Raw genomic sequence first — 14,594 nt, forward strand, 5'->3', positions numbered from 1 at the left:
TTCCTGATTTTATCCTCTGCCCTGGCATCCTGGGGAGACCCTTTTGTTCTCAGATCATCAGGTTATCATTACAAGGATTCTGAGGAATTCTTTATGGGCTGGATGACCCGGCCAAGACTCTACCTGAAAGAGCCAGGGTTGGCCTGGGACACAGTGGTCCTGGCTTCTGGACTCTGATTCCCAGCTATCTCGTATTTCGAAGTGCTCTTGAAACGTTGCTTAATGTTTCAGTTTCTAAACTTCTGTTAAAGTGAGGGGTAGGCTGGGGAGGGAGGGATTAAAAAAGGAAATTTGTTCCATCTTTCAGTTGGTTGTACATGTTAAGGAATGTGAAAACGCGTCAAAAGTTGAATGCATCATACATTGAAAGCTTTAGTATTCCCTCTGAATTACAGAGAGGATTTGGTAGGACATAGAATACCTGCATCTACTTAATTCTATTCTGAAATAAAAACTTTGTGGCACAGATTTCCTTAGTTTCTTTTTCTGTCTGGCTAGTCTACACAAAACTAGAAACCCATCCATCCTTACTCAGGCAGTGACAGCAGTGAGGGGCTTTTAAAAAAATCTCATAGGGCTGGGAATGTGACTTAGTGGTAGAGTGCTTGCCTAGCATGCATGAAGCCCTCTGTTCAATTCCTCAGTACCACATTTTATGTGGTAAAAAAAAAAGCCAGAAGTGGTGCTGTGGCTCAACTGGTAGAGTGCTAGCCTTTGGGCACAAGGGTCATCAGGGACAGAGCCCAAGCCCTGAGTTTAAGCCCCAGGACTGGCAAAAAATAAAAATATATAAAAATTAAAAAAAAATCTCACATGTTGCTGGGCACTAGTGGCTCATGCCTGTAACCCTAGCTACTCAGGAGGCTGAGATCTGAGGATTGTGGTTCAAAGCCAGACGGGGTAGAAAAGTCTTTGAGACTCTTATCTCCAACAAATTACTCAGAAAAAGCTGGCACTGTGGCTCAAGTGGTAGCATGCTAGCCTTCAGCAAAAGTAGCTCAGGGACAGTGCCCAGGCCCTGACTTCAAGTCCGAGGACTGGTACACACACACACACACACACACACACACACAATATATCCAATAATTTAGGAAAGCAAAATTATTACAAGCCTTATGTAATGCAAATTAGAATTATCAAAATTATAAATGTACGTATCTTCAGATACACAGCAATTTCACTTCTACCACAAATACACTTTTGCCTTCAAAATTCTTCACATTTTGCCTGTGGATGCAGGATTATTTAGTACAATATTTTATGGTAATATCTAAAGGTTAGAAACAGCATGAGTATCTATCAGTTGTGAGTTTCTTGATATATCTATAAAATACAGTCCCAAGAAAGAATGAGGGCCCTCTTTCTGTGTAATTGAGGAAAAATTTCCAAGATCTAATGTACAGGAGAAAAGGAATGTAGAAAGAAAGCTTTATATACTATGTAGCCATTTGTATACAAAAGGTAAAAATGTAAATAAATATATATATATTTATTTATACTCATTGAACTACTGGTAGATTTTCTAGTAGTCCAATGAATATAAATGGTTTACCATTTCTTCTTTAATGGTTAAAAAGGTAAACCAGATCTCTGAGAGCAGTCTCTCAGGGATTCCCATTAGAATGGGAATACTGTAAGTGGAATACTTACTTTCTATACTCTATTGTAAATTTTTATTTCGGACAATGTGAGTTTACTTACTGCCCAAGTACAATAGCAAAAATAAATAAGGAAAAAGTTCCAAGCAAAACAGGTTCTCAATTTTTTTTTTTTTGTCAGTTGTGGGTCTTGAACTTTGGGCCTGGGTGCTGTCCTCAGCTCTTCAGCTCAAGTTGAGTGCTCTACCACTTGAGCCACAGTGCCACTTCCAGTTTTCTGGTGGTTAATTAGAGATAAGAGTCTCACGGCCTTTCCTGCCCAGGCTGGCTTTGAACCAAAATCCTCAGATCTCAGTCTCCTGAGTAGCTAGGATTATAGGCATGAGTCACGAGTACCTGGCTTCATTTTTTTTTTTTAACATCCTTACTGAATTCTTTTCTCCATTATTTCTATAAAATGCCTAAGTGACTTAAGAAGTCACTTTTGGGTCTAGGTTATTTACTCCTCAATCCCAGTTTGATTTGCTCCAAGGATAACTTGAAGCCATGGAGAGAGAAGTCCTAAAACTGTGCTTAAGAATGGATCATTCTCTAACCAACAATTCTCTTTTTCTGGGGCAAGCAACTGGATCTGAAACATTTTGGACTCAGTTGTCATTATTAGTTCATGTGTTGCTGCAGACAACCAATTAGCCCTTGGAATGACAAGTGCTGGACACACCCACCAGACCGCACATTATAAACCACCCTGCAAAGGTGACATCATCTTGTATAAAGAATGGTAGTGCCAGAATTTATAAACTCCTGGGAATTTTACTGAATTGCAACTTTGTTTCTTTACTTAAAAAAAATTACCTGTAAGTAGTTGTACGGAGAAGTTGCCATTTAATAAATGGCTTATGAATACCAGACATCTTGATCCATGTCACCCCTTTCAACATTCTCACCCTTCCGTTCCCTTCCCACCCCTTCCCTCACTCTTCTTAATTTTGTAGGATATCCATTGGAGTCTTGTCTGCATTTCTCCACCTCTTCCTTTCATTTGTTCACCCTTTTCCCCTTGACCCTACCATCCCCTTTTGTGTACCCACTTCCTAGTGTTTTATTTTGCTGAAGCTTAACCATCTAAAGAATTAGACTATTTGAGATCTTTCTTGGGGCTGGGAAGGTGGCTTTCCTTGCATGCATGAAGCCCTGGGTTCGATTCCTCAGCACCACATAAGCAGAAAAAGCCGGAAGTGGCGCTGTGGCTCAAGTGGTAGAACATTAGCCTTGAGCTGAAGAGCTGAGGGACAGTGCCCAGGCCCCAAGTTCAGGCCCCATGACTGGCCAAAAATCTACCATATTTCAGTTAATATATGTAAGGGAAAATATGCATCCTTGTCTCTGAGTAAATCCCCACTTTTTTTTTTTTTTTTGGTCATGGGGCTGGAACTCTGGGCCTGGGCACTATCCCTCAGCTCTTCAGCACAAGGAGAGCAATCTACCACTAAAGCCATAGCACCACTTCTGATTTTCTGGTGGCTAATTGGAGATAAGAGTCTCATGGACTTTCTGACCTAGACTGGCTTTGATTCATGATCCTTAGATCTTAGACTCCAGAGCTAGGATTCCAGGCATGAGCCACAGGTGCCCGGCTAAATCTCAGTTTTCTGTGTGAGCATAATTTCTTCATTTTTCCTCAATAAGCAAGTCTAAGAAAACAAAGATAAATCAGAAGCAGAAATAAGTTTGTCACAGGAATCTCTTAGATTCATAATTTCCTTCTTAGTATTTTTTCCTTTGCATGGGTCAGTAAGCCCAGGACACCAGCCAGCCTCCTGACAAGAGATGTGATGTATCTAAAAGAAGAGACCATCTTCTTTTCAGGGTGAAAAGGGAACTGTCCATCTCTACTCTCATTAGGCATAATTGTGCCTCATCTTACAAGGTTGTCTCAATAACAGCCCACTCACTCCCCACGAGGCAGTAGTTGGTGGCCTAAAAGTATTGTTCTAGAACTGAAGAAATCTCTTTGGGACAAGAAGAATGGAGCTTACTCTTTCAGCCTTGAAATTTAAAACTTGATTGTGCCTTTCAATTTGCTGCTCCTAAATTTACTTTGAAATCTTTCAATCTTTGATATGCTAGACAAAGGAAAGAAAAAGAATGCCTTCTCGCTCCCTGACTGAGGTCATCCCAAGTGTACCGTTTTTCCCTCCTGCTCTGGGGCGTTTATGCTTTCCTTGAGCACCTCTATCTTGCTTTTTCTCTCCTACCCTCTTTCAATGGACAAATAATTCTTTATGCTTTATACTTTACTTCAACTTCTTCAGGACTGTGAAAATTAGAAGTTATATTTTTAATGAATAGTTTCCTCTCTTTTTGTGTTGTTGTTTTACCAATGTGGAATGGCTTACAAATATAGAATGAAGCTATCTTTGTGTTGTATAAAGAAATATTTTACGAGACTTTGTACTCTTCCTTGATCTGAGCTATCTTTTCTGCCGAGGCAAAGTGATGTACATACTCTTGGCCTAGGAAATGAGGCTCTTGGTAATTTTAATATCACTGAAGAAGCTATGAAACTCATAATCCTTATACTCATAATTCTTAGATTTATACAATGGCTAAACTTAGTGCCCTGAGTGCCTGGTGTGTTTCTTCATGGCAATGATACAACTCACTTAGCTGCCAGACCAAATACTTGACCCATGACAGCATCATAGTGCTCCATAAATACGAAGTACTCTAACACCTGGAATGTACCACTTAGACAAGGTGGTGCTTAAACTTTAGTTACCTCCTCCACATGGCATATAAACTCTTTGCAGTCTTGTTTACATGAGCATAAAAACCAAGTCTCACAATGTTCTGCCTCTGATTCATGAAAGATGGGCAGAGTCATTTTAGGAGCATGTTCTCTCTCTCTCTTTCTCTCTCTCTCTCTCTCTCTCTCACACACACACACACAGCAACTCTTGTTCCATGTATTGTCATATTTAGAAGCATATTAGATATCATATATAGATAGCATATTGGGGGATTAGAACTAGCTGTTAGTCCAAGTTTATTTCATTGATGGGGCAATATGAGGCCCAGAGATTTGTCTTAAATCCTGAAGTGAGTTAGTCGATGGTAGAGTAGGCCTGTAATCAGGACTTTAAGCCTCTTGGTGCTTCTCAGCTGCATTCCAGACATTTATAGATAGGAACCAGAAACCGGGTGGGCTGGCTGTGCTTATGTTGCTACAGAAAGTGTAGTGGGAAAGGGCTTCACGAACTGTAATCCCACAAAATGGAAGGTATTATTGTAGGTAATTGTTCTGAACAACTAGATTACCAACTTGAAAGAGAAATGTGAAATTGCATTAGTTTTCTCAATGTCTGGATTCGTAGGAAGAAAAATAAACTGAGGTGCTCTAAGCCCACATCAAGCTTTGGTCCTCTGCTTCAAAATAACCTCAATGAAGCCTTTCCTCTTGGAAACCAGCAACTCACTTCACTTCAAAGTTCTAGCACCACCCCTTTCACCAGCCCCCAGCTCTGATGAGCAAAAGACACAAAAATACCAGAGAAAGAGGTGACCAGGGAGGGGTGGGGCCTTCTGAAGGGTCCCATGGAATACATCACATATGAGCTCTTGTAATATTACATTTAATAGAAACACTTTCCCAACAGCCCTTGGCTTTCTTGACACTCCATTGGTTAGAACTGCTTGGGGATTATTTTCTGATTCTGTAGAAGAGGCCAAGGAAGAAAGAGACAGATAATGATAATACTCTTTTGAACTCTGGGCCTGGGCACTGTCCCTGAGCTCTTCAGCTCAAGGTGAGTGTTCTACCACTTGAGCCACAGCGCCACTTCTGGTTTTCTGGTGGCTAATTGGAGATAAGAGTCTCACGGATGTTCATGCCCAGGCTGGTTTTGAACTGCGATCCTCACATCTCAGCCTCCTGAGTAGCTAGGAATACAGGTGAGAACCACTGCCGCCCAGCTCAGATAAAGACAGTATCACTTACTTGAAAGCTTTTATTTCTGCCTCTGAAAGACAGAAATCATTATTATCATAATTTGGTCTCTTTATAATGATTAAGTCTCTCCCAACAATTCTCCAGTTCTCTTCTATAGCTCCAAGGAAATATAAGCCATTTATCCAAAGCTAAAACCAGATCAATATCTTCTCCTATTCCTGCCCCCATTCTCTTTATTTATTTATTTTTTATTGTAAAGATACTATACAGAGGGTTACAGTTACATGAGTAAGGTAATGAGTACACTTCCTATTGAGCATTGTTACCCCCTCCATTGTTTTCCCTCTACCATCCCTTCCCTCCCTACCTTCCCCGAGGTTCTTTTTTTTTTTATTATTATTGTGATTAAGTGATTACACAATTTTCCAAATTTCACAGTATTGTGGAATAATGATGCTCATTTAAAGTCACAAGTTCATTCTAACTTTCCTGGAGCAAATTGTCTATCACAGTCTATAACATACAACGGTGTACACATATACTCCATACATGTGATCAGCAGCATGCCCCATTCTCTTTAAATCTGAGTCTTGTAATTCTCTGACAGATCAACCTTACCCAGTCAGAGCAGTAGACACACACACACACACACACACAACACACGAATGATGTAAAAAAAGTGAAACCAGCTGGGCACCGGTGGCTCACGCCTGTAATCTTAGCTGCTCAGGAGGCTGAGATCTAAGGATTGCGGTTCAAAGTCAGCCCAGGCAGGAAAGTCCATGAGACTCTTATCTCCTATTAACCACCAGAAAGCCAGAAATGGCACTGTGGCTCAAGTGGTAGAACACTCACCTTGAGCTGAAGAGCTCAAGACACAGTGCCCAAGCCTGAGTTCAAGTCCCACAACCGACAAAAAAGAAAAAAAAAAAAGAACAAAGAAAATGTGAAGCCAGGGAAGTGTGAAGCCTTCTGATGACGAAAAGGCAGAAGCAAAAAACAATGGGTTTGCATTTTCTATAAACATCTTACTTGTCAAACATTTAAGAAAATTATTTAGGGTTATGTGGCTTGTATATAGCAAAAGTAGGATAAAAATCTTGGCTAAGGGACTGGGAAGGTGGCTCAGTGGTAGAGTGCTTGCTTTGCATGCATGAGGCCCTGGGTTCAATTCCTCAGCACAGCACCACATAAACAGAAAAAGCCAGAAATGGGCTGTGGCTCAAGTAGTAGAGCGCTAAGCCTTGAGCTGAAGAGCTGAGGGACAGCCCCCAGGCCCAGAGTTCAAGCCCCACAACCGACAAAAAAAAAAATCTTTGCTCAGAATTTTCAAAATTATTCAATTTTACACATACACTGAGCCTTTGAAGATGCAGAGGCTCAGTTTCAAAACTGAAGAGTAAACCTAGGTTATCTGACTCCAGAAAATAGATCTCCACTACCCCTCCTGGGACTAAACTATGCAATAGGAAGCAGTTCCCTAGAATACTTCTTGAGCTGGAAGAAAGGTTCTGTGTGTGCAGTGAGCATCTGTTAGGTATTTGCCATCACTAGCCCTGAAAATTTCTCTCCATTTCTGCTTCCTGGGAAAGGAATTGAAACAGAAAGAAAGCAGATTCTAGGCCTTCTTCCTTCTCCCTGTGTCAACTGGCCAAAGCAAGGACAGCTTCCTTTCCTCCCTTTCCTTGGGCCCTGGATCCCCTGAACAGGGCTTTGAGCACTGATCATGGTGGAGGAGACAGGGCTTGCCTCAGTTTCCTGAAGTGCCTCTCTGCGTCCTCATTTCTAAGAAGCTGGAAATCTGTGAGCCATTCATTGGGTTCCTGTAGTTCAGCCTGTGTGGAGCGGCTCCTATTCCAGGGACAGGAGGTAGTGATGCTGCATGGGTGCAGAGCTGTGCCGATTCCAGCATGCAGCAGGAGGCCATTGTGGTAGCACTAGCAGTTAGTTTAGTCCAACAGCTGCTAGTAAACCATAAGGGTCATACAGGCTCACACCTGTAATCCTAGCTACACAGGAGGCTGAGATCTGAGGATCGCAGTTCAAAGCCAGCCTAGGCAGGAAAGTCCGTGAGACTCTCATCTCCAATTAACCACCAGAAAATAGGAAGTGTCTGGGAGTTCAAGCCCCATGACCAACCAAAATGACTCCCTCCAAAAAATGACTCCCCCCTGGGTTATTGGGTTTTCAATGAAGTCAAACTACAACATAGCTTGGCATAAAGTGTGAATGCTAGCTATTATTGGTGGTGGTAGGTATTATAGCTGTGATGACAGATGAGAAAACAGGCTCAGAGAGGTCAAATGCCTTCCTTTGAATCACACAGATAGTAAATAATACAACTATTATGAGCCAAGTACATACTTCACCAAAACATGGCACATCCAGAGATATCAGTGCAGGTCTTTATGAGCAAATGGAACAAACCTCAAAATACCAACAAGAAAGATGCACCATATTATTTAGGGCGGTACATATCATTCCATAATATCATTATTTCATTTTTTAAATTTCAGAGTTATTTACAAACCTATCATTACCTCTGAACCTGCATATTCCTTCCACATCTAATTTTTTTATTCATCTTTTCCAGTAAACTACCTGAGAGTAGGAATATCCACTTCACATTATGGCCAGATATTCAACATTCAGTATTTATTAAATTGGTGGACAGCTTTGAAGTTTGATTTTTTTCAGGACTGAGCATCGGCAGGCTAAGCAAACTTAAATAAACCACTTAGATTATTTATTCAGCAGCAAATAGCTAATAGTTCCTATAATCCCAACTATATAGGAGGCTGTAAATAGGAGAATACAGTCTGAGGCCAGCCCTGGGACAGCCCATGAGATCCTGTCTGAAAAATAACTAAAGCAAAAAATGGGATGGAAGCATGGCTCAAGTGGTAGAACACCTGACTAACAAGTAAAAGCTCCTGAAATAAAATCTAATTCTACACAAAAACTGACAAATTGTATAAAAACTTATTCAGAAGGAAGTGATATTCTATCCATCCCCTAACCTAACAGGCACCTGTGAGGAGCAGTTTCTTGAGTGACTTTGAACTTACACTGAATTTTGCTGCAATTTAAGTTTACTGCCAAAGGGTATTACAGAATGAAGAAATGCTTTACAAAAATGTAATCAGTATGTGTCCAAACTTTTTTTTCCAGTTGTGGGGCCCTGAACTCTGGGCCTGGGCTCTGTCCCTCAGATCTTCAGCTCAAGGCTAGAGCTCTACCACTTAAGCCACAGCACCACCACTTTTTCTGTTTATGTGGTGCTGAGGAATTGAACCCAGAGCCTCATGCATGCAAGGCAAGCACTCTACCAAAGAGCCACCTTCCCTGCCCATATCCTTTTATAAAGACATCTCAAGTGCAAATTCCCAGGATGTGTGTGTATGTGTGGGTGTGGGTGTAAGAGAGAGAGAGCACAGAGAAAGATACCAATTACAGAGTCCAATAATTCATTAGGAAAACTGCCATCTGTCTACACAAGTCTATCTGCAGACTCTCACCCCTTCAGCTGAGCTTAAGAGCCACTCAGAGTTCTTTGCTTGAGATTTTATTTCATTGTGCAATTCCTCCCTTGGACATGGAAAAGAGTCATATCCTGTGACCTGATCATGACAAAGAACTTTCCATTTCTTTCTGTGAGATGTTTGCGGTCTCTCTAACATACCTTACCACCATTGGAAATGGGAAAGTGCTTTCTGCAGGAGAAAGCAAAACTGAGACCACTCTTCTCAATATGTTTGTATCAGACAGATGCTTGCAATAGCCTTAGAAGGCATATTATCTACAACTTTCCTCACAAAGTCTCTTAAAGGGACTTACAGCTTGGAACTGTGTCTAGCAGGTTGCTGACCTGCTCTTGCCACATGAAGCTGGGCTCTAGTGTTGCTTATTAGACTTTGACATTGTTTAGAAATGAGATTATAAATGAGATAAAATTGCATTAGTGGTCTTTTGCTTATATGTATTGAGAACCTGACACTGAAATCCAGATCTCTTGTGTGGACACACGTCTCTCCTCCATAATATTTTTTTGAGTTTCTTTTTTTCATACATTAGTTGCACATCCATTTTATTTTTAAAACAGACTGAAATCAAAATCAATCCTAATTTATAAGCTTTTCTAGAAAGTTATTAGAGGCTAAGAATCTGAACACTAATTATTATAGCTTTTCTCATATATTGTAGGGAAAAACAAACAGCTACTTCCTGCTTTCTTGCTAGAATTTTCCTGATCCTCTCCATGCTGCAGATAAATTAAAGAGTCAATAGTCAGACACATTTTGTGTAGGGCTAAGGTAGACATGGAACCCAGTGACAATCTGAATGGAGCCTTTGTTTCTGTGGGGCCCTCAATGGGAGATACACCAACAGATAACTGGAGGGTTCTTCCTTCTCTCAAATCTGTTTGCTACTAAGTTGTCTATTTGTTATTCTGAGTCTTTGGTGTGTGTAGACTTGGTGGTCTCTCTGACTATCAATGAGCTCTTTTTATGTGTTTCTTTGTTAGTGCCTTCTCCTTGCTTCTAACTCCTCAGTCTCCCTGAGTAAAGCCAACCATGAAGGCACTCAGCCAATTTATCTACCCTCGCTCAGCCAACTCTCATTGCAGTTCTCACAAATCTGAGGAAAGGCCTCCCTAGGTTAGGAAATGATTCCGGAACTTATAGAGAAAATGGACATTTTGACTTTTATTAGAAATGTATTCCTTTATAGTTAGGAACTTCCTTCTCCATCAATCTACCTTCCATGTTCAGATTTTATTATTTTCCAGTCTTCCAAGACAGAAATATTGCTTGCTTGAAGATTGAACTCTTCTGGTATTTAGGGAGCCATTCTGAATAGACATTTCTTCATCTCTCCCAAACATATTCTAGTATTAGTGAGCTGTTCTATTATGCATATTGGATTGCAAAATAAATGGGTGTTTGTTAAATGAACAAGAGGAATATGGCTTAATTGTACACGAATTATAAGTTTTCTTATGAGTGTCACTGGGTAAAACAAATAGTAAGATGACAATGACCAAGCATTGCTGGCTAAATGGTCTCCTCCACCAAATGACAGTGTTTCTTTTCCTAGCATCTTTCATAAGAGATCAACCAGGCAGCAGAGAAGAGAAACAGGATAGTCAAGTGGTTATGAGGATAGCCCCTAGCTTTACATGAGTTTGATCTCTTGGTCTAACTTTATTAATTTTGTGACCTTTCATCTATGAAATTATGTGCAAATTCATAATCATACCCACCCACTTACTTCATAGGCTTATTTGAAGACTAAATGAGCTAATCTAACATAAAATACCCAAAAAATAGCCAGAATTTTTACTACATGACTGTTTCCTAGAAGTATTATATAACTATGACTTGGCTTAATAACTATGATTCAGACCAAAAACAGCAAGATAAGGATACTGCAGTTTGTATGGTATCCCAGTGTTAAAATAGTTTCTCTAAGAGTAAAATAAAATATTTCACACCTGGAAATCTGCAAGAGTAAGCCATGACTTTTCTAGGTGAATCAGGACATATTCATTTTGAGCATCTCTACAATGAATTGAATACTTATTAATCAACAATTATGGAAAGAAGCCAAAGATATTAAACACTAGAATTTTCTTAATTCTTACTTAAGCTATTATCTTTTTATAGCTAACAAATCTTGGCTAAGTACTAGGCAGAGATGAGAACTCCATGAATGCCTTTTTGTTTGGGTGGTAAATTGGTAGAAACTGTTGTTAGAGCTTTTTTTTTTTTAAACAAGGTTGAGCATTTTTGTTCATTTGTTTTATAATGTAGTATTAGCTTATACATTGCCAACTCAAGGATTTCTGTATTGGCTTGGTCAAAAATTTCAAATAGGTAGTTTTTTTCAGCTATATTTAAAGGTACGATCAATGCCACACATAAACATTAAACTAAAAATTTAGATACCAATAAACCAAACAAAATATTTATTATTATTATTGATTGCTGTCAACCATGCTAAATTAGTAGGGACTAAAATACTATGGCGGCCCTGTGTGGCTATGAATGAGAGATCTGTGTTAACATTTTCCCTGCTTACCTTTCCCAGCTTCTGAGTGAGAAAGTGCAAACAAGAAAGATTCGGCTACTATGTTCAAGGTTTGGAGTAGCAGCAGTTAGAATATAATTAATTTTAGGGACCCATATTTCATTTTGGTTGTACTAATTGTGTAAATTAGTTTTAAGTAAAAGTGACCTTGAATAATGACTGTACTTTGGCCAAGTCTCGCATGTTTCCTTGTTTTTGTTATTATTTAATTGTTCATGCCTAATGATTGAATTATCACTCCTTTATCCCTGCATGAATTGGGAAAATGTTTGGCTTATTTCTTCTTTCCGTACAATTAATTGATTTGCATAATGCCTAATAAAGTCTCTTTTAGATTCCCAGATGTCTGCCATATATCACTACAAGCATACCAGCAAACTACTCTAGGGGGGAAAAATAAAAGAAAATCTTCAAATGCGGGGAAGAACCTGGAGTACCTTAAAAACTTTTGTTTTACAGATAAGATCTCTACGTAGTGTAGACTGCCCTTGAACTTAGATCCTCTTGCCTACTCTCGGCAGACTGGGATTGCAAGCCCGAGCAACCACAGCAGGCTAGGCTATCATCTTGATTGCCTACAGTCAGTTTATCTGATAGTGATCCACAGCAGCCAGATGCCCTGGAGAGATGAGATACTCCGTTTTGTTTCTGTGTATATCAAGGGACTCACCCACAATGACAGCGGTGACGGTGAGCAGCACGAAAGCATTCCGAAACAGGTAACTTTTAATGTCGTCCTTGGTGATGTTTTGCACTTTCTTCTTGGCCAAAAGCGTGCGTTTACGGACTCCTTGCTGGAATCTCTCCATCCTGCCCCCTGCTCTGGGCTCTTCTCCATTGCTTTTTGTCATGTTTTACTTTTCTGGAAGTCTTACTTCTTTGCACTTGGGTGTCTCAGAATTCGTCCCGGGAAGTCAAGCCTCCTTTTTGGTATTAAGAGAACACTACTAGAATGAGAGGGAGAGAGACAAGGGTTATAGCTTCAGGCGTGAGGAAACAGTACTTCCCACACAGGGGCAGGCTACGGGCAAATTGCGCAATCTCAGTAGAAGTCAGGGACTGAAGAGCTGCAGTATCAGACTTCCAAGTATATTTTACTGGAGCACGTGTGAGAAATGGGGGTAAATTCAGAATAAATTCAGAATATGCAGAAATGTGATCTATTATTGAAGTTTGTCTCTTCAATCAGATTTTTGAAAGCTTATTTCTGACCCATTACCCCCTTATTCCCACCTTGTCCCTCAGAACCTAGCCAAGCACCTTACACAGTGTAAGCATTTAATAAATCTCCAAGTGAACCGAAACACACAGGAAGTACGCCAGCCCCAGTAACTTGATAACAGCCAGGACAGTGAAAAGGATTGCAATATGGATCCTAATCTGAATGTTTCTATTATGTGTAGTGAAGTAACTATTTTCATTATTAAAAATCATGAAACTATCAGCTACTTGAGATGGTCATTTACAAAAACATACGAAATGGCCAGGGGACATAAGAAATACATTTGTTTTACAGTAATACTTTTGAAATGTTCCATGAAATAAGTAAAGTGCTCCAGGCACATCTACAAATGATCTAAAGCCCTAATTCATTGTGTTACAAGTAGAAGCAAAGAGTAACGTTTATATTTGTGGCTAATACACGGGAGTCTCCCGTGGAAAGGATCCACTGACTTCCAAGTATTTTAAAACTTTAAATTTTTGGAACAAATGAATGAATCCAATTTCATTCCAAACATTACAATGTGTGTTTTCTGTTTTTTTTAAAATTATTATTAACGTGCTCTTCTTAGGTTATTCAAATACAATTAAGCATATGCTTTTTCTTGCTGGAAATCAGTTCTGGGAAGAAAAAAAAAAGAAAAAAATTCGAAAGCCTCCTCCAGCTGTGTTACAAGAGTTCTAATCCCTGGTCCGCGGTCCTGAACAATCCCAGGGAAAATCAGCCGCCTGGGGATTTGTGCTTCTGGCAAAGCGAGCAGCCTGCGTGTGGCGGGGGAGGCAGCTGCAGTCCCCGGGACGCGTCGCCAGCCCGGGCAGCTCCAGCGGAGGTAAAGGAGAAAAAAAGACTCGACTTTAAATAGCATCGCAGGTCGTGGATAATAAGACCTACAACTTGTTTAAAACTTTACACCAGATTAAAAGCTTAAAGAAACGTGGAGAGGTGGGAGGAGTTCAGATTAAAACACACACACACACACACACACACACACACGCACACGCACACGCACTAAAGATCAGCTCAGTCTTGATTCTTGTCTAAGGTCTCCAACCACAACGAATGACTCCACACCGAATTAAGAAGAGGATCGGCACAAATACACTCACCACGTTGAATTATTAACAGGGACTTTATCTCCCAAAATGGCCCAGCTCTTACTCTGGCTATTCTCTCCTGCGTTGGGGGACAGATCACATTGACAGAGAGGAGGTGGAAGGAGAGAAATCCAACCCAGTTAGCAGCAGAGGACGTTACACTTACCTTTTCTGAAAAAAAAACAAACAATGTTTCTTAAAAACGGACGGAAGATAACTCAGCAATGACAAGGTGAGTTCCCCAGGAGGTACAACGGAGAAACAGGACGGAGGGAGCCGGGGGCAGCCTGGCCCTGACCAAATGCATGTGCTCAGAAACTGCAAGTTACAATCACAGCAACTTAAGAAAAGGGGCGGGGCCTGGGCGGGGCGGGAGGGGCGGGGGCGGGGGAATCAAAACCGCACAGGCCAGCGAGGGAGCCCCGAGGTTACTGGAATATTGATTAATTTTGGCACACCACAAGCGTGCTTGCTGGCTTTGTTTTTGCTCCCCGGACCACTTTCACGCCTTGCCAGTCTCCTTTCATTAGAAATGCAAAACTCGAGACCAGGAAAAAGAAATAATAACAATATGGAAAAAATAAAGCCACACCTACCCCCCACCCCCAACACACACACACACACACACCCCGGAGAGC

At 40.6% G+C, this 14,594-nt stretch overlaps 1 protein-coding gene across 2 annotated transcripts in view; it reads right to left on the minus strand.

The window, feature by feature from the left end:
• Positions 1-14,236, minus strand: part of Slc1a3 (solute carrier family 1 (glial high affinity glutamate transporter), member 3) — an 87,841-nt gene extending 73,605 nt beyond the window's left edge. Inside the window, exons 1-2 of one of the 2 annotated variants that reach the window (XM_013018664.1) lie at positions 14,123-14,236; positions 12,311-12,587 (exon numbers count right to left, since the gene is read on the minus strand). In XM_013018664.1, the coding sequence (XP_012874118.1) occupies positions 12,311-12,491 (181 nt within the window). In that variant the 5' untranslated portion in view covers positions 12,492-12,587; positions 14,123-14,236. Of the gene's footprint in view, positions 1-12,310; positions 12,588-13,968; positions 14,028-14,122 lie in introns of those variants that run through there. The other variant, XM_013018665.1, reaches the window with a different exon arrangement.
• Positions 14,237-14,594: the final 358 nt, after the last annotated feature.

The sequence above is a fragment of the Dipodomys ordii genome, unplaced genomic scaffold, assembly GCF_000151885.1.
Source record: "Dipodomys ordii isolate 6190 unplaced genomic scaffold, Dord_2.0 Scaffold41, whole genome shotgun sequence".
NCBI classification, from domain to species: domain Eukaryota; kingdom Metazoa; phylum Chordata; class Mammalia; order Rodentia; family Heteromyidae; genus Dipodomys; species Dipodomys ordii.